We start from the raw sequence: 26,784 nt of genomic DNA, 5'->3' as shown, positions 1-26,784 counted from the left end.
AAATGTTTTGAGAATGATGAGGGCAATGAATGTACAAATGTGCTTTACACAATTGATGTATGTATGGATTGTGATGAGTTGCATGAGCCCCTAATAAAGTGGGGAAAAAAAGAACTGAGGCCTAGAAGTTAGGGAATATGGTTTGTGCTGCTCTTGCTGCTAAAAGATCATGAAATTTTCTAATATACTTAACCGAAGCTTCCTGCCAGCCCTTTTTACCAAGTGTTTGAAATAAGGCTACAAAATACTATTACTACATATTCTCAGATAAATACTTTTACTGACAAGAGAAATAAAATTCAACACACCAGTATCAGGCTTTACATTGCACTATGTCGTCCATGTTAATTTTGACATTAAAAAATGAAATCTATTTCCATTTTTAAAGTTTTCATAATAGTGTGAGCAGAATTGATACCATGTATTATTCACTTTTTGTTGTTGCTTCATAGTGCTTCATGTAATCTCGAGTAGGATTGTACTGGAACGTTTTTTAGCGGCTGATTTTCTAGAAGTAGATTTACAGGCTCTTCTCTCTGGGTGACTCAAAACTCCAACCTCCTGGTTGCAGCCAAGCACCACCCAGCGCATGTGTATCAAAAGCGTTCGACAGACTGACTCAGTCCCTCTTCTACTAGCCAGATTTCTGAGATGCTCACTTAATACAGTATCTTTCAAGTGGTGTTTGTAAAAAAGCTAGTGAGCTGTACTGTCAATGAGTTCATATCAGGGATTTCTAACTGGTTGGCACTGATTCCATTTTTTTCAGGTATCAGCTTCACAATGCTCTTAGCTTGAGGATTGTGAAAACTAGAGTTATACATGTTCTCACAATTGATTCTGACAGATGGTTGAAGAAAACTCCAGGTTTGCCTTGTGCCAATTTTACATAGAAAGCGACATCTGCTGGCTGTAAAGTTAAGTACAATGGATTTCCTATTTTCTTTATTCAATTTAATTTTCACAATTGTTACATAAAGGCAATCATAAATAAAACAAAAAATATCACACATCTATATCCTCTCAGATGAAGGATTCTTATGTCTCAAAGTTCACATCCAGCATGCTATAAAACCTAGCTGATTGGACAACACAGGTTTGAGGATGAGGAGATAATTAATTTTCCATGGACAGTTTCAATAGGTCAAGGCTAAGATACTTAGTTCTGTTTGTAGATGTACTAAAAAGGAAGTATAATAAAAAAAATAAAACAAGTAAATAACAGAATACTGCCATTCAAACAGATGTAGGGAAAGAGTTGTTCTCATGTTATACAGATTTCCTTTCAGGGATTAAAAGCCCAAGGTGAATAATTTTTTCAGCTTTAGTTCCTAACCTTAAGAAAGACCAATAATTATTTCAAATAACTCTAATTAGAGTTACTAGTAATTAAAAAAGGAAGGAGTTTTTGAGAAAAATTAATCTACATTCAAATATGTGTATAAATATTAAAAGGCTTCAACATATGAGGAATAACTGAGATGTAAGATCTGTTGAGTAGAGGACACTCAGGCATCCACCTGGGAACTCTTCCTGCATTATCAAGAGAAAACGAACATCTGAACTCTCATTTGACGTATGTTCTGTTTCTTCAGCATGGAACAGAATAAACTTACTGTGGAACTTCTGGAAGCTTTAATAATAGCAACAGGAAGAAGAGCGGAAGAGGATCTTCCCCTCTACTATTATCAGCAAGAAGCTGAAAAGGACACAGAAGTTGTGTCCATTTTGGATGATCTCCTATGACTCCTTTCTACTGGCCAAGGAAAGAGGCCATGGGGTCGTCTGGTCTCTGCCGTTTCATCCTGTAAGCCTCCATTTCTTCTTCCGTTGGTTCCCGGGCTTCATAAATACTATTGTAAGGCCGTTTCCGCTCATCGATTTGCATGGTCTCTTTTACATGAAGAAGACGGGCCTCTTCTGCATTCAGTGCCTGGAGTGAGAGGGAAAAATGAGGACCACCGCTTTACAGCACATCTCTCTTGCTCAAGAGAGGCAGAGTACCAAAAGATAGCCTGAATATGAACTACTACATCAAAACCTTGGAGGGCTTCAGTGAGTTTGGGAATCAGTCCCTCCACTGGTATGCTAGGGCTAAGGGCTGTTTATTCACTGCCATGAAGCTGATGCTGACTCACAGAGCTCTGGTAGCACAGCGGTTAATCACTGAGCTGCTAACTGCAAAGTGAGCAACTCAAAACAAGCTGCTCCTGGGGAGAAAGATGGGGCTTTCTATTCCCGTAGAGAGTTACAGTCTCAGAGTCCTATAGAGTCGCTATAAGGAGGGCTGTTCGGTTGGTACAATATTTTCGTAGTGCACAAAACAGTCTCTGCCATTTGTGGTCATTATTAATAAAATTCTGTTTAACAAGAAAAATTGAATGGAGTTCAATTTTTACTGATACAACCCTACAACTGATGCTTCTGGGAGACTGTAATTTGATGTTTCCCAAGAACTTAGTGAAACTTTAAAATGATAGTAGTTAGGAAGGTCATTTATTCCAGACAATATGTCAAGAACTCTAAAATAACAACTGCAAAACACGTTTCTTCTGTGCATTCAAACACAAGAACTCAATTCTTAGACCCACAAAAATAGCATTCTAATTGTTACCTGTTTACAACGAGTAGGTTTCAATTCCTATAGACGCCAGCAGTTCTCAACCTGTGGGTCGCGACCCCTTTAGGGGTCAAATGACCCCTTCACAGAGGTCGTCCTATTCATAACTGTAGCAAAATTACAGTTATGAAGTAGCAACGAAAATAATGTTATGGTTGTGGGGTCACCACCAAATGAGGACCTGTCTGAAAGGGTCGCGGCATTAGGAAGGCTGAGAACCACTGCTCTAGACCCGAGACAGAGCAGACCAACTGCCCCTTTGGATTTACTACACTGAAATCTTTACAGGAGGCAAACCACTTGATCTTTTCTCCTGTGGAGTGGCTGGGTGGGTTCTAACCTCTGACCTCTGGGTTAGCAGCCAAGTTCTTAACCACTGTACTACCAGGATGCCCTTATCTAATTCCAAACCTTCTACAGTGAGACTCTAGGGTTGGTTTTCTAAGAGAAGTCACTATGCAGACGCCACAAAGTACCTTTTTCAGTTTTTCACGTTTTTCCTCACTATCACTATCAGAACTGTTCTTTTGATGTTTCTTCTTCTTCTTCTTCTTTTTATCCTCTTTAAGTTTTTCCTGATGCATCTGAGAGGGAGGATTGAAGTACAGTGTTACAGATGTCAGAACAAAGTTCTGGGGTTAAATGGGAAAGCCCTCCCGCTTCCAGGATGTAAACATTCAGGCCGAATGAGCGGGACTTACCTCCATGAGGGTTTGAGGCTTTTTCACGGGCTCCTCTCCGGCATCATCATTTGGAAGACATTCCTCTGCATTCTGTGTAATGAGACAAAAAACCAGAATTTGGCTTGAGTGTTACAGTTATAATCATCAGAAGCAAAGTTAAAATTTGAAATATAAGATGTTTCATACAGCCTGACTTAGGAGTTTCAGAGTGTTTGACACACTTAAGAAGCAGGTGACAAGTACTCACAGCAATCTCCTTCCCAGCTTCTCCAGTACAATAGGAATACTTGACAAAAGAGTGACAGCATTTGTATCCCCATCGCCCTTCTTTCCAGTAAGATCCCCATATATGCTGCAAAGAGAGGCAATACGTTAAAAGAAATCTGTAAGTGGGTAAGAATACAAAACAACACAGTCCCTTTAGAAGGTAATGTAGAAGAGAAATAGTTGGGGTAACAGGCTGACTGAAAGGGAGAGGAGAGCTGGGCCTCAAGTGTGAGAAAAAAGCATTTTTGTTTCAATGGTCGTATATTCAATCCCCCCAAATATTTTAATACACACACACATACAAACAATTAAGTTTTCCTGAAAACTTCAGAAGGGTTGGGAAATTTACAGCCTATATTCCACATGGCATTTCCTAGCTTTTAAAATATCCATGGATGCCCCTACTAGGCAGAATCTGTGTTCTCCAGTTTGTGCAATTTGCCTGGTTCGCGTCACTCATACATGGGATAGCTTATATTAAAAAAAACCAAAAAGACCTCACTGCCATCCAGTCGGTGCTGACTCACAGTGACCCTACAGGACAGGGAAGAACTGCCTTGTGAGTTCCTAAGACTGTAACTCTTTATGGGAGTTGAAAGGCCCTTCTTTCTCTCACGGAGCGGCTGGTGGTTTTGAACTGCTGACTTGCAGTCGCTAGTAGTGCAATACGTAGCCACTACACCACCAGGGCTCCTAGCTCCTAGGGGTAATTGAATTTTTGACCTATGATTTATAAAGGCAATTAGTTTGTCTACTTCAACAGAAGAGCAATGGGCATTACATGCTTTCTGCTAAGATGGCATATGAAGTATCATATATAACCTATGAAGTATCATTGTAAAAAGTGATGAACTGATATCTATTTAATCAAGTCTTTAGACCTAAATTCCAATTCATAACTTATGATACTATAAGGAAATAGTCAAATACAAGACATAGGAGTCTTTCAAGGCAATGAGACTGACCTTTTCAACGATCAATTCCAAAAAGGAGAGGGAAACATTTAGAAAACAGGGACTAGAAAGACATAATATCCAAGTAATAACTAAAATAAACTTTCTAATCGATCCTGACTTGAAAAATAAAGAGACATTAAGAAGACATCTGAGGAGCCCTGGTGTGGAATGTTTACATGTTGGGTGGTTAACTGCCAGGTCAGCAGTTCGAAACCACTCCTTGGGAGAAAGACAGGGTTTTCTACTCCTGTAAAGTTGTAGTCTTGGAAATTCACAGGGCAGTTCTAACCTGTCCTGTGGGGTCACTATGAGTCGGCATTGAATGGCAGCAGTTTGGTTTGGAAGAAGACATTTTGGGGTCTATTTTGCAAACTTGGGTTATAGGCCAGGTATTTGATATTAGAGAATTAATGCTAATTTTCTGAAATATGTTACTATATGTAGGACAAAATATTTTTACAAGTCGCACAAAACAGTGTTTATAGGTGAAGTATTATGTTATCTGTAATTTATAAATGTTTCAATAAAGTTTTTTAAATATAAAAATTATATATATATACATATATAAATATGAGAAATGTGTGTGCACACACATAGACAAAGCATGTAGGCCAAATGGTAAGAAAATTCGGAATCTAAGGGGTGGAAATACAGGTTAACTCTGTGGGTTAAAAAAAAAGCATTATACAAAGTTAAAATTCAAAATGAAAAAAAGCATAGCAATAACTAGCTAGTGCATTACAGTAAATGTCCAACCCAAAGCACAAACGCTCAGTGGCACATACTGTGTGATTGTTGATCTTGACGTCCTCCTCATACTTGGAACAGGCAACAGCCCGCTCCTGTCCTTTGATGACTGTCCCATGTCTGGAGTACTCTACGTAGTCCTCGGTCTGAGCTAAAAGTAGTTCAGCTGGAGGAGCATCCAGGTGTTCTTGGCCACCATACTAAAAAGAAATTGGGCATTATTAAAGAAATCATAACAAGGAAGAGCACTCTTATCTTTACTGAAGGGTTATTCCCAAACATTATTAAAGAAATCATAACAAGGAAGAGCACTCTTATCTTTACTGAAGGGTTATTCCCAGATAGACAAAAGGAACATTCTTTGTGAGGCTTTGTCTTACAAAAAAAGTGAACACACACACACACACACACACACCCAAAACCATTTAAAAATGCCAACGCATTTTTATAAACAAAAGCAGTCTCCTGAGTTATTCTTCTGCTCAGGGTGGTAGGTCAGACAGAGGTCCTAAATTCCTCCTGTCCCTGTATGAATAATATTTTGCTGCATGACCCGACCGCTCCTCCTATTAAGACATGGACTCATCCTACTTGCTTTGCCCAATTGGCAAATGGAAAGCATGATGCAAGCAAACACCTGAAAAGCATGTGTGCATTAGGGCATCCTTTCTTCTGCTAGTCTCTGAGACTACCATGGACAAGAGGGGCAGGAGGGCTAGTCAGCTGAGAGGAGTATTTATGGTGCTGAAATGACTATTAGAGGTGACAATCTCTTGGGTTTGGACAAATAGCCTGATAACTGCTAGAGGCATCTCAGATCATCCCACAGCTGAGTGGGCCCACACTAGGAGACCCAGCTGACATACAGAATCATGAGAAATGATGTTTATTCTAAGAGACTATATTTTGAGATGGTTTGTTTTGCTGTAAAAGCTAACGACTTTCTGATTAAGCTCCCTAATTTTGGGTTGATGCCTCCCTTTGGAACCCTAGTGGTGAAGTAGTTAAGCCCTCTGCTCCTAGCTGGTGGTTCAAACCCATCCTGGTCTTCTGTAAGAGACCAATGTGGTAGTCTGCTTCTGTCGGGATGACAGCCTTGGAACCCTGCAGAACGGCTGTACTGCCCCACAAGGTCACTATGAGGTAAAGTAGACTCCACACCAATGGGTTGGTTTTGGCTGGAAGTTGCATATATTATAAAATATAAGAGGCCTGTGAACATTAAGAAAATGTCTAAAAACTGAATAAGACAATGGAAAGAAAGGAATAATCCTCGTGGTGTAAAAGGGAATGTTTGTTATTTCATTCCAAATGCAAAACAAATGCCTGTTACCTAGTAACTGCTTTCAATATCATTCTTCTCGAAGCATTTTTGTCAAAATTACCTTTTCCAGGATGCCTTCTTTCTGCTGTTCTTTGAAATCTTCCTTCTTAACTTTGAAGGATCTATACAACAGTTCGAGTTTTGTAGGATCTGCCTGCAGATGCACTTCCGATCCCTTGTCATAGGCTTCCCAAGCAAACACTAGGGTAATGAAAAACATCCAAATGAGTGGCCAGTTACACCCTTCTTGAAAACCTGCTTAAAACAGATTCCAGTTATCTTATGAACTGATGTAAAAATGTCTTAATATAAGAACGAGCATTACGTACATTGTGTCTGAGCCATGGAAATGGTATCTCCTGTGTAGCGGACAAAGTTATCTCCTGCATAGCTAACTCTGTAAAGACGAATAAAAACCAAGTTTCAGACGAACCGATTAAGGAAAGTTCATGCTTTTGCTACCCAATCACACATGAAGTTCATCTGATTAAGATTTAGTTTTTTTTTTTTTGATTAAGATTTAGTTTTATGCTTGCCGTCTTCCCTATCTCATCTCGAGCAACAATGTAACTGACACTTACTCATCTGGATTCTTTCCCGCGTTGGCATAGGGGTTCTCCCGCATCGCTCTCGTTTTGGGGTCATAGTAAGCAGAATTTGGATCTAAATTCCGCAAATACTAGAAGAAAAAAAGGTTTAAAGACCGCATTAATGTTTACTTATAGCAAAAAGATTTTAATGGATTGGTAGGACGTGCTGCTCAGGATATGTTAAATAGGTGTATGGGATACAGATGACAATATTTAATCTTGAAATAATTTTGTCAGTCAGTAAAATTTAGACTGAAAAGATGAATGTCTTTTCAAATGTTTTCAAACAATTTTCAAATGTTGAAAATCTTTTCAAATGTATGTTAGGCTGACAAGACTTACTTTTGCAATATCTTCTCTGATTCTCAGATTTCGGACAGTAATTCGTCTTTTAGAGTCAAAATTCTGCCCTGGCATGTCAATATCATCAGCATATTTGTCTTCATCTTCATCTTCGCTATTATGTTCTTTTTCCTGAGAAGACAAAGAGAGGGGCATCTATTAAGAAAAAAGCTCAACATCTCATTCTTGTTTTCCTTTCCACCAAGCCATTCATCGCTTATATTACTTAAAGCTCCAGGTCAAGCATTTATTCATGCCAGCCATCAAAAATCTAATGAACGCCTATGTACAATACATATTTCTTACCATCTGAGAGTTTGGTTCTTCTTCTCCCCACGGGTGTTTTGGAGAATTCTGCATCGTGAAAGAAGAAAAAGAATTTGTAATCTTATTTATTAACTGAATCAATTGATTACTTAATACTTTAAAAACATATTTAATTCTACCATAACAAATTCTCATATTTCTGTTGTAATGAGAACTGAAGTTCTGAATACAAGTATGATATCCCGAGTAATTTTATTAGACTATTTACAAAGCCAGAGAATTTCTACAGAATTTCAATGGCCCAAGACTATCCCTTATGAGATAAGGGGATGATGAAGATAGTCAATAAGAAGCCCTGGTGGCACAATGGTTAATCAACCAGCTGCTAACATCAAGGTTGTAGGTTCTACTCTGTCATACAATGTTTGTATGCCTTGGAATCAGCTTGACTGCATATTAACAGCAAGATAAAAGAATGAGTTAATAGGTCAATTATATAAAGATGTATGTACAAGAATGTGATTTATAATATTGTCTCCAGTAGCACAAAATAAGGGGGAAATCTATTTCAACAATAGGGGCATGGTAGTATAATTAATGACCAATAACAGAACACTGAGTAACCATTAAAAGTGATCTTAACAAAAAAGAACTACATAAATGGAGAAACATACTATGCCATGGATAGGAAACTAAGCACAATTAAAAAGTCAGTATTATTCAAAATGATCTATAAATAATTTATTCTAAGTCCAAATTCCAACAGCATTCTTTTAACAAAATGAAAAAACTAATGTCCAATTTTATATGGAAAGGAGAAGTCTTCCATAGATGAGCATCACTGAAGAACAACAAATATGAGGCCTCAGACTGATTACACAGCCTGGTACTAGTAAGAGGCATACACTTAGACCATGGAATAGAACCGAGAACCCAGAAATCCATCCAGCTATGGAAAGTTGATCTCTTACAAAGACTTGAAACTCATTTGATGGAGGAAGAGAAAGACTTTTTAACATATGATGCTGACAAAACTGGATATTCATTTGCAGAAAAGTAAAACTGGATCCATACCTCACAACAACATACAACAAATCCATAATAGATCAAAGGCCTAAATCTCAAACCTAAAAGTATAAAGTGCATTGAAGAAAACATAGGGGCAAAATTGGGGCCCTAATTTATGGCATACACAGCCTATCAAAGAAACTAAAAAAATACACAAACAATAGAAGATAAACTAGATAAATGGACCTCCTAAAAATTAAAGCATGCGCATTAAAATACAAAGGGAGCTTAAAGATTGAGAAACACTTTTGTCATTGACATTATCTGACAAGGGTCGAAGAACTAAAATGTGTAGAACACTTCATCAATAACAAGACAAATAATTGAATTAAAAACTGAGCAGACATGAATAGTTAATTCTCCAAAAGGAGATTCTGAAGGTCAAGAGATCATGTAAAGATGCTCATGATCATTATTCATTAGAGAGATACAAATCAAAACTACAAGATGCCATGTGACCCAGAAATCTCAAAGAAATAGAAAACTGATCAAAGAAACAATGAGCAACAAATGTTGGTGGGTTTGTGGGGAAACTGGAACTCCTATACATTGCTGGTGAGATTAAAATGGTGTAAGCCTATTGAAAATAGTATAGTGCTTCCTGAAAAAGCTAGAATGGAAATATCACATGACACAACAGTCTCACTCATATAGAAATAAGAGCTGTGACATGAACAGACACACACATATTCATGTTCTTTGTAGCATTACTCACAATTACAAAAAGACAGAAGCAACCCGGTGTCCATCAGTGTATGACTGGATAAACAAACTATGTTACAAACATGCAATGGAATAATAAATAATTATCAAGTAACGATGAATCTGTGAAATATCTTATGAAGTGGATAAGTCTAGAAGATAGTATGCTAAATGAAGTCAATAACAAAATAACAAGTATCATTACATCATCAGAAATTATAAAAAGTCAGAAAGAACAGGTGTAGCCACAGAATGGAACATTCTTTGAGGGTTATCAGTGATGGGGGCAGGGTACAGGAGGAAGAGAGAATCACTAAGGAGATAGAACAGATGTATTAATTCTGTTGAAGGGGAAGTCAGTACACACCATGAAATACAAAGCATAGCCATACACAACCTGACCAAAGAAAAGGAAGATATTGAGAAGTACGCAAGAATAAAGGACAATGATAGGAAATACTACTAACATATACAATCCTCCAATAACACTACGAAGAATCTGTCAGTGGATCATAAGCAGATAAGCATGTTAAATAGCTGTGGGAGGTCATTGGGATTAAACCCTTGAGCATACATAGGCAAAGCTGTGGTTATTTCGAACATATTGCACGTTTATAAACATAATAGAGTACCAGGGGGTACGGTTATGAAAACATCTTAGATATAACAAACACCTCACAGGACTGAGCTACAGGGCTTGAAGACTGAGGAAGAGATATCCAGATTAAGGTGACCAGACGTCTCGCTTTTGTCGGGACAGTCCCGATTTTTGGCGTTTTAAAAAAGTCCCGATTTTTGGAAAGAATGCACGACAAGCTAGGGAACGGTCTATTTGTTCCATATAGACCAAATTTTGAATTAAGAACCTCCCCCACCCCGGTCAATGGTGTCACACTTTAAATCTGGTCACTTTATTCTAGATAACTGGCATAACATAATGCATACAAATAACATTCCAAAATACATAAAAATTAAAACTATACAAAAATAACATTCAATATCCTATCCTGGGCTAGAGGAAAGGAGAATGCAAGAAACCAAAGAATCAAAGAAGCCATTAGTCCAAGTGGTTCTCAACCTGTGGGTCGCAATACCTTTGAGGGTCAAACGACCCTTTCACAGGGGTCGCCCGATTCATAACAGTAGCAAAACGACAGTGATGAAGTAGCAACAAAAATAATTTTATGGTGAGCGGGGTGTCACCCCAACATGAGGAACTGTATGAAAGGGTGCAGCATTAGGAAGGTTGAGAACCACTGAACTAGTCCAAAGGAACATAACAGGAAGTCTGGGTTAGAAAGGGAGAAAAATGTACAACAAAAAAGACCAGACTTATTAGTTTGACCGAGGTGGTAGGAACTCTAAGACTACTGCCCTAGATCATACTTCCAACTTGTAACTAAAGCCACTCCCAGAGGCCATGGCTAACCTCCGACTGGTCTGTAAATATTAACACCTATGAGGACTACACTCCATAGAGCAATCAACTACACAATATCAAAGGGGCACCATTCACCCAAAAGCCTATAGGAGAAGGTGGAGAGAGACAGGGGAATCAGGGAGCAAGTGAGGGGAGAGTTAACAGATTGAGAGGATACAAATCAATGTCATGGAACAGTCTGTATATGAATTATTCATTGGTAAACTAATTTGCCATGTAAACTTTTACCTAAAGCACAACACAATGTTAAAAAGAAAAGTGATCGTATGTGAGATGCTAGAATATGCATGAGAATTTGCGACCTTTTTTGAAAAATAAAATGGGGGTGGGAATAAGAATATGTATTTATATTTACAAAAATCCTAAATAACTGCATAAGCAAAATGAGAAAGTTATTGGGGTGGGGACATGCAGAGCTAGGGTGAACAAAAATAGGAGGGAAAATTGATCACATAATTTCTTAAATGGTTTCTGACATATCAACAATGTGCAATTATCTAAAATTAAATAATGCTACAGCTCTATATTTAGTGACTGAGAAAAAGGTTCTCAGAGCATTACATCCAAGGGGCTTTACAAAGTTGATGGAAAAATTGAATGAAAATATATTAGACTTTTTAATGAACTTATTGAAGATACTTTGTGTAGTTCAATTAGAAGAACAAAGAACATCTTTGCATATGATCGTTCTGGCTTCTGGAACATTTTTTGATGGGTCAATTTAATAATTTAAATTTTAAAGGAGCATATAAATTCTTTATGGCACTATCCTTTCCAAAATAGCTCCATCAATTTATATTCTGTGAGCAATTTAAAAAATGCCAATTTTACTCTTCATCCTGAACGGCTCTTCTAAAATCTTTTCCATTGGAAAGATAAAAATGTAACTATTTGTTTTCATTTCTCAGATTACCACGAGGTCAGCCTTTCTAAAGCTGGCTGCTTTCATTACTTACAGCCTGTTCCACTAATTTTCCTGAGGCCAATTCTTCTTGCAGCTTTTGGGCTTTCAGTGTTCGTTTTGCCTTAGGAAAAAGCAGAAACATAAAATTTACTTACAATATTCAGATGGCCATTTAACTTTATATTTATGTAAAAAGAATAACTTTACTACTTTCAGAAAAGGTCACTGTCCAATAATAACATCCTAAGACTCCTCTAGCTCTAAGATCTAGGATCATCTTGGCATTTTCCCTAGAGCAAAGGTGAGACAGGGAAGGACAGGGAAGCTAAATGAAGGTAAACAGAACAAACAGCATGAAAAGGCTGACAAGAATCAACCCTTTCCCCAAGATCCAGGACCGTCTAGACAACAAGGTTGTAAATTTCTGTTTGGACCAAACAGTTAACCTAGATTGAGACGGGCAGCATCCGGGGTTAACCTCATAGAACACGCCCTCGCCTAAAAGGGGCAGCAGCCACCTGCCTCCAGATGACTGAGTCCTTCCTGGCAGGCCCAGGTTACTACTGGTCTCAGTGTTCAAGAAAGGACAAAACCCAGATCTTGATGTGAAACCTCAGGAATTTTAAACCTTACATGTAATTTAAGAATAATGCAGTGTGACTAGTTTTAAATAAATGGGAGTAAGTAGGTGAAATCCTAACAGAAAACAATAAGGCTGAATTGAAATAAATTTCAGTTCTCTGGAACAAGTGCTGTATGTGACAAGTAAGAGAGGTTCATGGGCAAGATACAAAAAAGTTAACAAGGGCAAACAGCCCAAAGCTGCAGCTACTAAGCTGTTTTCATGTTTCTAGAAACTTTTCCAATCTTAGTATGAACATAAAGAACCTTTAAAGAATCAAACAGAAATAAATGGCTGCAAAATAGGGCTGGCGCATTTTTATCTTCACTATTCAAGTAGGCCTCCTACAACTAAGATAAGGAGGGTTGGTGGCATAGCGGGTTACGGATTGGCAAGCTAACTGGAAGGTCCGCAGTTTGAAACCACCATGTTTAAAATGTTTTAAGATTTAAAAATAGTTTTTACATTAGAAATACAACAAGAGTGCATATTTAAGGGTAGTAGAAAATCAAAGGATTTTACTTACCAGATCAACTTTGGCATATTCTTCCACAATTGTCATGTGTTCTTCCGGATTGTAGCCATTCCATCGATCCCTCTTGCCATCGTAGTCAAAGGTCAGCTGAGGCTGGAAATGTTCATCTGGAGCTATATTAGTGCCAGTAAATTTTGCTCCCACTCGCCTAGGTCTCTGAAAAGCCAATGCAGAATTGATTTTTCTTAAGTACTGGCAACCCACAACATAATTTCATAAAACTTTTATACTCTTAGCAGAAACATACCATAGGACAACTCAAGTTATCACTTAATCTTCAGGAAAAATGTTTTGTTAGTAAAGCAAGCCACTCAAATTATTTTTTATTGAAATTGTGCCAGTAATTTACCTAAATAAAACTAAGTTTTCTGACAAGAAGGAAACAGATTCTGGTAGCAATTTCCAAAATTCTCAAAGACTAACCTCAAAGCAGTCTTTCTTTTTGTGTGTCATGGCCCCACAATTTTCACATGCTCCCTTTCGATACTTTGTAGTGATGGAATTCTACACGTGGATATAAAGAAAAGCATTTTATTTAGCTGAAGTTAGAAATAACATTGGCTGTCATGAGAATAATATCTAACGAAACTATTTATTCCTTAATGAGAAAAACCAGTTAGAAGTCGCTACACAATTTATAAACAGGGAAGTTTAAGGATTTAAATCTATGAAAGAAAATGCAGAACTCAAGTAGCACACACCGGATAACAATATTAAGTACGTGATCTGAAGTCTCCACACAAACCAGGACAAACTGCCCACGCACCTCTTTGACGCCCCGCTTGTACCATTCTCCAGATGAGCTGTACTGCCTTTGCTTCTCTGGCTGTGGCCTTTGGTGCTTCAATGTAGGTCTTTTTGATGGATCGATATACCACGGCACAGAAGAAATATACTGAGGGATATGAGGGTTGATGTCTCTGTGGGGGGGAGAAAGTAATGTAAGGATAAAGATGGGAAGCAATATTAAAACTGGAATCCAAGTGTGTGCAAGACTGCAGATATAATTATAGTGGGAAGAGGAAGTGGAAATATGAGGGGAATTAAAAAAGTTTTTAGAAAAATTCCATTATCTGTAATTCCATTTTCCCATGAACTTTTTTAAGCCTTTCACAGAGTTGATAACTCTTTAATACAAAACAAACAGACAAACAGGAAGAATGTAGTGTATATTTCCTGGAGTCCCGGTGACAGAATGGTTAAGCATTGGGCTTCAAACTGAAGCCACAAACTATTGCTTGGAGAGAAAGACACGGCTTTCTATTCCTGTAAAGATTTACAGTCCTGGAAACCCACAGAGGTAGTTCTACCCTGTCCTATAGGGTTGCAATTGACTCAATGGCAGTGAGCGAGTTAGTATTACAATTAATAATTTACAACAAGGAAACCAAGAGTAGTAATATAATTACTGAGGGGAAGTAGTAATATAATTACTGAGGGGAAGAGAAGTAAAGGAAGACAGGGCTATTTTGCTAATCACCTAATTTTGTAACATAGCAGGAAGTTACCATATATACTTGAGTATAAGCTGACCCAAATATTAGTCAAGCCACCAAATTTTACCACAAAAATTGCATTAAAAAATGTACTGAAAAAAAAAAAGTGCTGCGAAACTCGACTTATACATGAGTACCTATGGTAATGGATATGTTGAATGATTAATATACTAGTATAAGCATATGATCTGGAAGGATGGAGGTATCCAAGGAGTTCTGGTGACACAGTGGTTACAGTGTTTGGATGTTAATGGAAGGCAAGTGGTTTGAACCCATTAAACTGGGGGTTGGGGCACAGATTCCCAAAGTGGGCACACCCCCACCCTGGGAGTCACTGGAACCAGCCAGGAAAGCTGCAAAAGCAGATATCCACACTTTATCCTGGGTTATGGGCTATAGTACAAATTTTTCATTGCTGGGAGGTGCTGAGTAACAGCCTGTGGGACAGTTCTCATCTATCCTGACAGGGTTGCTGAGCTAGCATTGGGTTTGGTTTGTTTAAGGAATCTCAAACAGAAAACCTCAATGATAGACTTAAATGTACTTATTTCTGGAAAGTCAGATAGGGAGTGGAAAGGGACCACTGATTTATTATTATAATAATAAAAAAATGATGTAAATGGTAAAGATACTGCCTTATAGGACAGAGTAGCACTCCCTCTGTAAGTTTCTAGGGTTGTAAATCTTCATAGGAACAAAAAGTCTCATTCTTCTCCCCCAAAGGTAAGGATATCATCTCGACAATGTAAAGAATGGGGAATTTTGATGAAGTAGACACGAGTTTTGAATAAACAATATGCAGAAAAAGTAGAACACTTACTTTCCCTCTTCATCAACTTCTGCAGGAGCGTTACCCAGTTTCCGCTGTTCTTCCAGCTCCTTCTTCTTTCTCCAGTCCTCTCTGGTCATCTTCTTTGGTTCCTCCAAACTCAGTTCTTTGGACCCAGACAAGGGAGCAGCATTAACTGCTTCCACAGCTGCAGCCGACATGGTTACTTGTTTCCTCTGAGGGGAAAAAGTTTACCATATAAACTAGGCTTTCATGAGTTCATCATATAAACTATTCAAAATACATTCATATTGTGGGTTACACATAATGTTCTTATTCTTCCAAATCTGGAAGAGAAAGGTATCTTCTCAAGAGACATTTCTATATGCTTTTAACATAATTTCTTCCTTGCTCTCAATTTATATGTGAACACAGACATACACAATTTATTTTCTTATACATATTGACTCATATATGCCTGATTTTCTCTCTTTCTGTATATGGTCTCAAGTTTTTGTGTCACACAATTGCTTTTGGAGAGTGGGGTGGGAGGACTGTTTATTGCAGTTTGGATACAAGTTTACAGAGCACTTGGTTTTCCATTCAATAATTTATATATTTTACTTTGCGACACTGATTGCAATCCCCTAAATGTAACAGCACTCTTCTCACTTCCTTCCGCTCCTGAGGGGCCTGTGGCCGGCTGTGCTGAGGAGCACATTTCTCCCTGGGTTAGTATTCCATACTATGTATGAGAGTACAAGGGGTCCCAGAGAACTCCTCTTAACCTACTCTCTGCTCGGCACTTCAAGAAAGAGTTATCAGTAATCCTTGGTGAAGTGGTGGGTTATGCATTGGGCTGCTAATTGCAAGGTCAGTACTTCTAACCCAGCAGCTGCTCCATAGGAGAAAGATAAATATTCCCCATAAATATGTACAATTATGGAAACCAACAGAGGCAGTTCAACTCTGTCCTATAGGGTTGCTATGCGTTAAAATTGACTTGCTGGCAGTTTGAAGAAAAAAACAAAAAAACATAAAGGATCAAGGTCTTAAACCCAATGGACAGTTGTCAACTCTGTTCCTTCTGATTAGGTATAATCGTATTGCTTGAGCTATGTGCTACCATACCCTCCTGGTTCTTCTTGTACTTCTCTTGCTGCTTCTCTGTCTCCTTTGCATGTTCAACAACTTCTGCTTAGCTATTTAATGTTGAATTCCTCAAAGCTCAGACCCAGGTCTCTTTTCTCACTCGAAATTCTATTAGTGGACAAGGTTATCTATACTCGAGGTTTCAGCACCAGCAATATCTCACTATGTCTCCTCAATTTATTTCTCTACTCCAGCCTTCTCATATTCAGGTTCACATACCCAACTGCTTACTTGTCATCTCCATACAGTGGTCTTAGAGACACCTAAACTCAATTGGTCCTTGTGCAAATTCACAACCTGCCCCCTGAAATCTGGCCCTCTTCCAATGCTATCTGTCTAAATGAATGTCAATATCCACCTATTTACACATGGTTCATTCACACTTCATATCTATTTCATTACTGAGGCTTGTTACTTTCATCTCCTGAACAGCATTCATATTCAGCCAATTGATTTTCAATGCTATTACCTTGTGTAACTTATTACTTTAGTCTCCTCTATTCTCCACATTATGATAGTGTTATTTTTGAGCAAACTGTGCACCCAGACTAGCTATCATTCCAAGCAATCAACATTAAAGTCATCAAATCCTTTAAAATACATTTTAAAAAGTATTTTATACTTCTTAGGTCTAGTTATATTACAATTGCTCTATAGCCATAAGTAGCTACTATATCAGACAGTGTCTCTCCAATTGCTTATTATAATTTTCCTGTGAAATATGCTTTCTCCAGTCATTGGATCTTTAAACAAGCTTTAAACATCAATGGAATTGCTCAATGACTGAAAGTCCATGAGACCACTCAAAGGGGTTCTATGTCTGATACACAAAACCTAAATTACAGTCTAAATTGGGAAGAGGGACAATAGCAGACTTAACCATCTTCACTCTAATACACTGAAGCATTATGACAAATGTTATTAATATCATTTATAGGCACAGAAATGGGTTCAGCAACTATCCTAAGAACACATGCTAATAAGAAACAGCAGCATTTAAAGCCAAATTGGATTCAAAGTCGGTTCTTTCATCCACTTTGTTTTTCTCTTTCTATATTGCATTGCCTCCTGGGACAGTAATATTAAAAAGTAAAGCAGAATAAAGTATTGCAGTCACCAAGATGTATGTATTAGGATTTCACTCTGTTCAGGGTCTAGATGTTACCTTCTGCAAGTAATAATAATAGCTCTCTTTTACTGAACACTTACTGGAAGGCTAAAAACACAGTCTAGCATTTTACTTGTATTATCTCATTTGATCTTCATAGTGGTTCAGGAATGTACTATTTACAGTCCTTTTTAATGTAAAGAAACTGAAAAGGCATTTTTCTAGAAAGGAACTTTGCATAGTTTGTCAATCTGGATCCACTCTGTACGAAAAAGATGGGGGCTCCCTGCTCCTCTAAAGACTTACATAGAGTACTCTCTCAATGCAAGAACACTTTGTTCTATTTAACTGGCACTCCAGGATGCTCACCTTCCCAATGCGATCACTGAAGACAAAGTGGGTGCATAAGCAAATGTGGTGAAGCTGATGGAGCCAGCTATCAAAAGATATAGCGTCTAGGGTCTTAAAGACTTGAAGGTAAACAAGCGGCCAGCTAGCTCAGAAGCAACAAAGCCCATTTGGAAGAAGGACACCAGCTTGTGTGATCACAAGGTACCAAAGGGATCAGTTACCAGGCATCAAAGAACAAAAAATCATATCAATGGGTGCTCACCACCCAGATAAGATTGCTGAAGAGAAATGGGTCCATGAGCAAATGTGGTAAAAGAAAGCTGATGGTACCCGGCTACCAAAATACATAGCATCTGGGGTCTTAAAGGTTTGAAGGTAAACAAGCAGCCATCTAGTTCGTAAGCAACAAAGCCCACATGGAAGAAGCACACCAGCCTGTGTGATCATGAGGTATTGGAAGGGATGAGGTATCAGGCATCAAAGAACAAAAAAAAAAAACCATTATCATTGTCAATGAGGGGGAGAGTGGGGTGGGGACCCAAATCCCATCTGTAGGCAACTGGACATGCCCTTACAGAAGGGTCGAGGGGAGGAGATTAGCCAGTCAGGGTGCTGTGTAGCATCGATGAAACATACAACTTTCCTCTAGTTCCTAAATGCTCCCCCTCCCCACCTCCTACATCATGATCCCAATTCTACCTTATAAATCTGGCTAAACCAGAGGATGTACACTGGTACAGATAGGAATTGGAAACACAGGGAATCCAGGACGGATGGTCCCTTCAGGACCAGTGATGAGAATGGGATACTGGCAGCGCCGAGAGAGGATGGGGTAGAAAGGGGGAACCGATTACAAGGATCTACATATAACCTCCCTGGGAGACGGACAACAAAAAAGTGGTTGAAGGGAGAAGTCGGACAGTGTAAGATATGACAGAATAATAATTTATAAATTTCAAGGGTTCAAGAGGGAGGGGGAAGCGGGGAGAGTGGGGGAAAAATGAGGAGCTGATGCCAGGGGCTTACGTGGAGAGCAAATGTTTTCAGAATGATGAGGGTAAAGAATGTACAAATGTGCTGTATGCAATGGATGCATGTATGGATTGTGATAAGAGTTGTATGAGCCCCCAATAAAATGATTTTTTTAAAAAAAGGCTTACATAGGTCGCTGTGGGTCAGAATTGACTCGACAGCCACGGGTAGGTTATCAAATTGGGTATCGGAAGAATCCTTCCCCCTAGTTGGGGAGTGCTGAGGCTTCCCGAGGGCGTATTCATATCACCCCAACAAAGGACAGACTAAGTTGTTTCGGGTTCTTCTCTAATGGGGCAGGTATTAATGTCTCGGAACCAAGTCTGAGGACTTGGACTTGGAAGGAACCAGGACAGTGGTTTCCTTCACCGTCAGGGCCTCCGTTCATCTCTCAACCTAAGCGTTCAGCCCCAATAGCGAGTATGTATGTAAGCCGGTCTTCGACCCCTATTACAAGGATCCCCAGCTTAATGCTCCACGTTCTCAGAATATTTACTTACCTAATCCCGCAGAAGCCGACCCCCAAAACCAGACGACGCAAGAAAAAGTCAACTACACAATGTTTACTTCCGGAGTCTCACAATCTCCCAGCAGCCACTGCGGCAACTTCCGGACATTCCGCACATGCGCATTCGTTGCAGGCAAGCTTACTCTGTAGATGTCGCGAGATTTGGAGCCGTAGCTGTCGCGCTATTACCTTGGTTGGAGGTGAGGCTTATCCGTTTCTCTTACCTGTGAACTTTAGAATTGGTTAGATTTTTTAGCTGGAACCTCAGATTCTTAGGGCTGTAAGGGAGATAAATGAAAAACAATATCATGAGCAGACGGAAGTTCAGAGATTTTAAGCCTCAGTAGAAAACTATGAAGTCAATGAGGAAGTTCCTGATGTATTTTTAAAAGGCTAAAATTAGTAGTAGTAATTAGTTGCCAACTACTGTATGAATTGCGGAGGTTGTGAACACAAGCGTCCATTTACAGTATAACACGATATCGAGTAAGAAAGACCAAGATAATTACTCAAATAATCAATAGTTGTACAGAAAGCCCTGTTTCAGAATCTGTATTTTATCACTGGAAAGAAATACTATTGAATGGTTTACATTTGGGGAAGAAAATGACGATATCCTTGTCTTAGGGTGTACATATAAAATGTTAACTGAAAAATACAGTTATTTTGTTTAATTTCCATTTTTATATCCGCTCTAGATACTTTTCATTTTTCTAAAATAAATATGTACTCCTTCCTAAAAGTCAAATATATCAAAGGTACATCCCTACCTCAAAGACTGCAAAATAGCAGATGAAGGAAGAAACGTGCCAGACTAGCCTGAAAGTATTTAGTCTATGAATCTCTTATACTTAAAAAAGTCTCTTTAAATAATTTCTGAATTTTGCTTCAGGGTGTTGAGACCTCACTGCTGTTGAATCGATTCCAACTCATAGCGACCCTACAGGACAAAGTAGAATTAATTGCCTCTGTGGGTTTCCAAGACTGAATGAAAGTAGGCGGCCCCATTGTTCTCTCACAGATTGGCTAGTGGTTTTGACCTGGCTAGTGGTTTTGAACTGCAGCCCAACGTGCAACCACTATGCTAGTTGCCAGGGCTAATCACCCTCAATTAGGCACACACGAGGAAACTCAACCGCCAGAAGAGTCGTAGAAGGTGCTGGAGAAGTAGGAGCAGGTAGGAATGAGTCTTACATGTTTTGAGTTCCTGCTGGAGGATCTGAAGAGGGTCTGGGAAAGATGAGCCAGTGAGAGACTGGTTCTCATTTATAATGCAGGGTTAGGTAAACTCGTGTCTTAGTGAAAAACAACAAATCTACAAGCCTACTTAAATATAGTTTTTGTTAATGGCAAAAGGGCATTTTGTAAAATGGGGAAACATAAGCAAGACACTCTTGACAGTGTTCTAAGGAGCTCAGAATTATAGGTTGATATAGGCAAAGACCCCAAAGAAGGGGTGAATTTGCAGTATTTCTAATGAGACAATATTTACAAAGCTGCAGGTGGCAGGATCATGGTTGACCACCTGTCGTGAAATAAATTTTCTTGCAGTGACTCTTCTATCCATAATTTGTGGAACTCCTACTTGATGACTGGGTGGGAGCATGCAAATAAAGTGTAGAGGATTCTAACTTGGGGACGGGTTAGTTTTGCCAGTCTGCTGGGTTTGAAAGTGAGCCTGTCTCTGAAACAGGAAGAGAGAATCCCACAACCAGTGGAAAGAAGAGCCACCAGATTCCTGAGTGAACGGCAGCCCCAGAGGCACCAGAGCCAGATGGAGACAAAGCAGAGAAGCATGGCTGAGACAGTGAGGCAGACAGAGGACTTGAAAAAGTAAAGCTGAATGCCTCCAGGCAGGAAGCTGGCTGGCTGAGTGGGGTACCCTTTGGGCATTTATCAGGTCTAAAAGGAACTGTAAACACTTGCCAGAGCAGGGCAGAGGCCAGGGTGCTGTGTGGCTGACCAGCTGAGGACCAGAGAGAGACATGCATGCTGGCATGGCTCAGAAGAGGTACTAGTGTTGACAGAAGGATTGTACCCTTATTGATCATACAATTATGTCATAGAACTCAATAGTTCAATCATATCAAGAAGAGTTGTAAAATCATTACCACAATTTTAGAACATTTTCTTCTTCCTTGTACTCATTGTTATTAGTCCATTTAAAAAAACAGTTGCAAAAATATACACAACAAAACATTTTCCAATTCAGAAACTTCTACATGTATAATTCAGTACCATTGATTATACTCTTGGTATTGTACAACAATTTATTTTTAATCATTTTATTGGGGGATCTTACAGCTCTTATAACACACCATACATCCAGGTGTCAAGCACATTTATACATATGTTGCCATCATCCTTTTCAAAAAGTTTTCTTTCTACTTGAACCCTTGTTATCATCTCCTCATTTTTTCCCTCCCTCTGCCCCCTCTCACCCTCATGAACCCTTGGTAAATGTCTCCCTTCACCCATGTTTCTGTTGTTTGTCACCCTGGGTGGGTGGGTGGGGGGTTATGCATTGATCATTGTGATCCGTTCCCCTTTTCTCCTCCACATTCCCCCTACCCTCATGGTATTGCTACTCGAATTATTGGTCCTGAGGGGTTTATCTGTCCTGGATTATGTGTGCCTAGTGCTCTTATCTGTACCCGTGTACATGATCCAGTCTAGTCGGATTTGTAAGGTAGAACTGGGGTCATGATAGTGGAGGGGTAGAAGCATTAAAGAACTAGAGGAATGTGGTATGTTTTGTCGGTGGTATGTTTTGGTTGGCTCATCCCCTCTTTGTGACCTTTCTGTGAGGGTATGTCCAATTGTCTATAGATGGGCTTTGGGTCTCCACTCCACCCCACCCTTCGTTCCCATCAATATGATTATTTGTTTTGGGTCTTCTGATGCCTGATACCCGGTCCTGTTGACACCTCATGTCTCTCTCTGGTCCTCAGTCTCTCTGGTCCTCAGCTGGTCAGCCACACAGCACCCTGGCCTCTGCCCTGCTCTGGCAAGTGTTTACAGTTCCTTTTAGACCTGATAAATGCCCAAAGGGTACCCCACTCAGCCAGCCAGCTTCCTGCCTGGAGGCATTCAGCTTTACTTTTTCAAGTCCTCTGTCTGCCTCACTATCTCAGCCATGCTCCTCTGCTTTGTCTCCATCTGGCTCTGGTGCCTCTGGGGCTGCTGTTCACATAGGCTGGTGTTACAAACATTATTGGTAATCTTTTCCAAATTATCCCTCCACCATTAGCATAAACTCAATGCCTCCTAAACAAAACTCTTTCTCCTTCACCCATGATAACCACTGGTCAAGTTGTTGTTTTTTTTTAAAGTCAGAGAAGAAAATTCTGACCCAGAACAAGCAAGAAATATTTAAGCCTAGATCAAATTCCAGTGGTTGACTCCTGACTTCTTGTGACTTGTTAACTTCCCTAATCCCCAAAGTCACTAGTAATGTCTGATTTCTATGCGGGCCGTTGTAACGCAGTATGAGACCCAGTAGAGATGTAGCATGCCTTTGGGAGGGGTGATAGCTGGTGTCAGAGCAGGGTAAAGAAGGATGGAGAGTGGAGGCATGCCTGACCGTGCTGCATGGGCTTCATCTTTGGGCAGATGTGGACTTTCATTCCCCTGCCCCCTTGTGTCGCTGGAGGAAGTTAGGCACCATTTCCTTACCGGATTTTCCAGGAGTGACCTCTTTGCAAAAAAGAAAAGAAAAGGGAGTTTTAGGTGACAAAATATGGGTGACTATATATGGAAATAATAATCTATAACTTATCAAGGGTTCATGAGGGAGGGAGGGCAGAGGAGAGGGGGAAGAAATGGGGAGCCGATGTCAGGGACTCAAGTGGGAAGAGAATGCTTTGAAAATGATGATGGCATATGTGCAAATGTGCTTGACACACTGGGTGAATGTATGGATATAATAATGAGAGATAATAATAAGAGATGTAAGAGCCCCCAATAAAAGTATTTTTAAAAATTTGCCTGACTATTAGTTTGGAATACTTATAAGATTGTCTTTTTTTAAGAGCACAGTGTGTGTGTGTGTGTGTGTGTGTGTGTGTGTGTGTGCTTAAAAAAGGGAGGGCATAACTTAGCCACTAAACTTACATGTTTAATTCTGTGTCTTAACACATCAGCTACTTCTAACTGCAAATATGAAATAAGCAGAACAGGATGGAAGGACCACATTTTTTCGTAAAAGCTGTTTTTATCTAGAAGAATTTGTGCAGAGATGCCAGGCTGCATTGTAAAACAAAGTTGTCACAAAATTGGAGTTATTTAGGACAAGAAGAGAATTTGACTTATACCTCTGCCAAAAGTCTTTAGCCTTGTGAAGATCTTAGTTGTTTGTCTTTTTTTAAAGCATTTTATTGGGGCCTCATACAACTCATCATAATCCATCCATCATTGTGTCAAGCACATTTGACCATTTGTTGCCATCATCATTTTCAACATTTTCTTTCTACTTGAGCCCTTGATATTAGCTACTCATTTTCCTCCCCACTCCTTCCCTCACGAACCCTTGATAATTTATAAATTATTATTATTTTTTCATGTCTTACACTGACCAATGTCTCCTTTCACCCACTCTTCTGTTGTATGTCACCCAGGGAGGAGGTTATATGTAGATCATTGTGATAGGTTCCCCCTTTCTCCCAAGATCTTAGTTTTAAAGTGCTCTTCCTTACTCACATGCATGCAAATGCTGGCCACCTGCATAAAAGCGAGGAAGCTCTAATGGAACAAGTACAGCCAGAATGCTGCTTACAAGCAAGAACGATGTTTTCTCAATATACAATTGCTCTTTGATCTAAAGCCCTGTCTTACATATACATGAGTGACCTGGATTTGTTTCTCTAGCCATCCGGTCTAACACAGACATTGCTTGGTAACGTGGAGGGTCAACAAGGAAGTGAAAGCCCCTCGATGAGACTGACGGACACAGTGGTGCAACAGTGGGCTCCAACATAAGAACAGTTATGAGGAGGGTACAGGACCAGGCAGTGATTTGTTCTGTTGTACATAAGGGTCACTATGAGTCAGAACCGATTAGATGGCACCTGGCAACAACTTAGCGCTATTGTTTCGTTAAAAGGTGACTTTAGATCACCAGGTTTTTTCTCCCAGGGAGCACCTGGTGGGTTCTAGCCACTGACTTTTCAGTGAGCAGCCTACCAGTGTTCCTTCTAATTAATTTGCCCTTTCCAAATATTATAGTATATTTGTGAGAAAGGAGGGAAAGAAAAGATTTCTTTGTACTCGTTTGAGGTGAAAAAGAGAAAAGTACTGTACATTTCTTAATGGTAAGTTTGGAAAATCTAGATTTTATAAATCATGTTATATAGGCAGTCTCAGGGTTAGAAATGAATGTCATTTGGTACTTGCACTTTAATTTTATATAAATCTACCCTCCAAAACGATGGCAACAACCCTAAAATCCAAAACTCACTACATTTGAGTTGATTTCAACTTAAAGGGATTCTGTAGGTTAGAGTAGAACTACTTTTGGGGTTTTTTCGAGATTATATACCTTGATAGGAGCTGACAGGTGCATCTTTCTCCCGCAGAGTGAGTGACTCATGGGTTCAAATGGCCGATTTTGTGGTCAGCAGCCCACTTTCACTTGCTGCATTCAAATAACAAAAGGTTTTGGGTCATTTTTAGACTAAAACTCCCAAACAAAACCCACTGCCATCAAGTTGATTCCAACTCATAGCAATTCTAAGGGACATGGTAGAACTGTCCTATAGGGTTTCCGAGGAGGTAAATCTTTACCAAAGTAGATGGTCTTATTTTGGTTCCTTAAAGCAGCTGATGGGTATAAATGGCAGGCCTCTCAGCATCTTAATGCATAACCCATGGTGTCACCAGGGCACCTCTTGCATTAATGTAAGTCTAAATAACTTTATGTACCTGTTCCAACTTACCTACAAATTCGACTAAAGATACTTTTCGGACCAGTCTTGTTGGTGACTGCCTGTATGTGTCTGTATACCTTCTTGTGTGCCCTGTAGTTGATTCCTACTCATAGGACAGAGTAAAAGTGCCCCCAAGGGGCCCTAAGTGGTAGATTGTATGGGAGCAGATCACCAGGCCTTTCTTGGGAGCCATTCATGGGTTCCAATTGCTAAGCTTTCCATTAGCAGCCAAGCACTTCACTACTGTACTACCAAGGTTCCTGTGTTTAGAGTTCATGGTTAACCACTACTATACCTTTATTTTAGATTGGAAACAACTTAATTTTCTGATGTTATGTCATTACCATGTAATTCCTTTACTGCACTAGATGTCCCCACTTTTTTTTTGAAGGAAATAGGCTCAATGGGCAAAGCCATCTCCCTTATGGCTGGGTGAGAATTGTTTAGTATTATTTCTGCCCCAATGTTTCATTCTGCAGAAAGCAAAGTGTATGAATTAGATAGCCTATTTTACTCTTTTTAGTGCCAACTCATAGAGGCCCTATAGGACGGCATAGGGTTTGTGAGGCTATACATCTTCATGGGGGACAATGTCATCAGTTTTTTAAGGAGTGACGGATGTGTTCAAAATACCGTTTAGTTAGCAATCCAATACTTAACCCACTGCATCACCAGGGTTCCTTATGTTCCATATATTGATGTCTAATATGGCCCATTCAATAATTTATGTAATTTCAATATTGTAATATAATATCTACTCAATAGCCCATACTTTTGTATGCATTAGAGTTACCTGTTCCCTGGTCAAACATGAAGATGGTCAATCTATTACATCAGCAATTTCTGGGGATGGCCCCACAGCTGATTCCACTTGGTCTGTCTTAAGCCCCATTCTCAAATGAAATACTGTACAGCTGGTACATTTATTTCATTTTGGGGACGAACGGAAATCTGGAAGGACATTTTATTTTGCAAGAGGACAATTGACAAAGTAAAAGTATTAAAAGCATATCTACACAAAGCAAGGGGAAAATGTTGAACTGCGTGCAAATCTCTTATCTCCTATACTACTTTTCATTGGAACAGCCCCATGCGAAGATCACTATGATGAGCCTGGTTTCCCACCACACTTGTACGAAGTTTTTACTTAAAACTGATGAAGCTACTAAAACAAAACAAGAAAACGACTCGGTCTTTTTCTTAATGTATTTTTTCTTGATTTGATTGTCTAGTATTGAAATTTTGGGGTCTTTAAATTCCTGACACTCAAGTGCAACAGCCCACACCTTACATTTCAATTAAAAAAAAAAATCCCCTTCGATCCCTGTATGGGCCACCAAAAAAAATCCCCATTTTACCTGAGGAACAAATTCTTT

The 26,784-nt window shown here is 39.3% G+C and overlaps 2 protein-coding genes across 2 annotated transcripts in view; one reads left to right on the top strand and one right to left on the bottom strand.

The window, feature by feature from the left end:
- Positions 1 to 258: 258 nt before the first annotated feature.
- SLU7 (SLU7 homolog, splicing factor) lies at positions 259 to 19,569 on the bottom strand. Its single transcript, XM_004696765.3, has 16 exons — positions 19,477 to 19,569; positions 15,385 to 15,569; positions 13,835 to 13,988; positions 13,492 to 13,572; positions 13,060 to 13,224; positions 11,964 to 12,032; positions 7,836 to 7,883; positions 7,530 to 7,661; positions 7,179 to 7,276; positions 6,927 to 6,994; positions 6,659 to 6,798; positions 5,312 to 5,473; positions 3,551 to 3,655; positions 3,322 to 3,393; positions 3,097 to 3,204; positions 259 to 1,933 (listed from the first exon to the last, which is right to left on the bottom strand). Exons 2-16 carry the CDS (start codon positions 15,552 to 15,554, stop codon positions 1,754 to 1,756), a joined length of 1,752 nt encoding a protein of 583 aa, XP_004696822.1. The 5' UTR covers positions 15,555 to 15,569; positions 19,477 to 19,569; the 3' UTR covers positions 259 to 1,753.
- A 70-nt stretch (positions 19,570 to 19,639) lies between these two features.
- Positions 19,640 to 26,784, top strand: part of PTTG1 (PTTG1 regulator of sister chromatid separation, securin) — a 16,933-nt gene continuing 9,788 nt past the window's right edge. Inside the window, exon 1 of the mRNA XM_004697117.2 lies at positions 19,640 to 19,684. The gene's annotated coding sequence lies outside the window, so the exon portion shown is untranslated. The remainder of the gene's footprint in view (positions 19,685 to 26,784) is intronic.

The sequence above is a fragment of the Echinops telfairi genome, unplaced genomic scaffold, assembly GCF_000313985.2.
Source record: "Echinops telfairi isolate 266 unplaced genomic scaffold, ASM31398v2 ScPeMD7_7469;HRSCAF=8507_0, whole genome shotgun sequence".
In the NCBI taxonomy this organism is placed as follows: Eukaryota; Metazoa; Chordata; class Mammalia; order Afrosoricida; family Tenrecidae; genus Echinops; species Echinops telfairi.
This window is presented reverse-complemented; position numbering and strand designations above follow the sequence as displayed.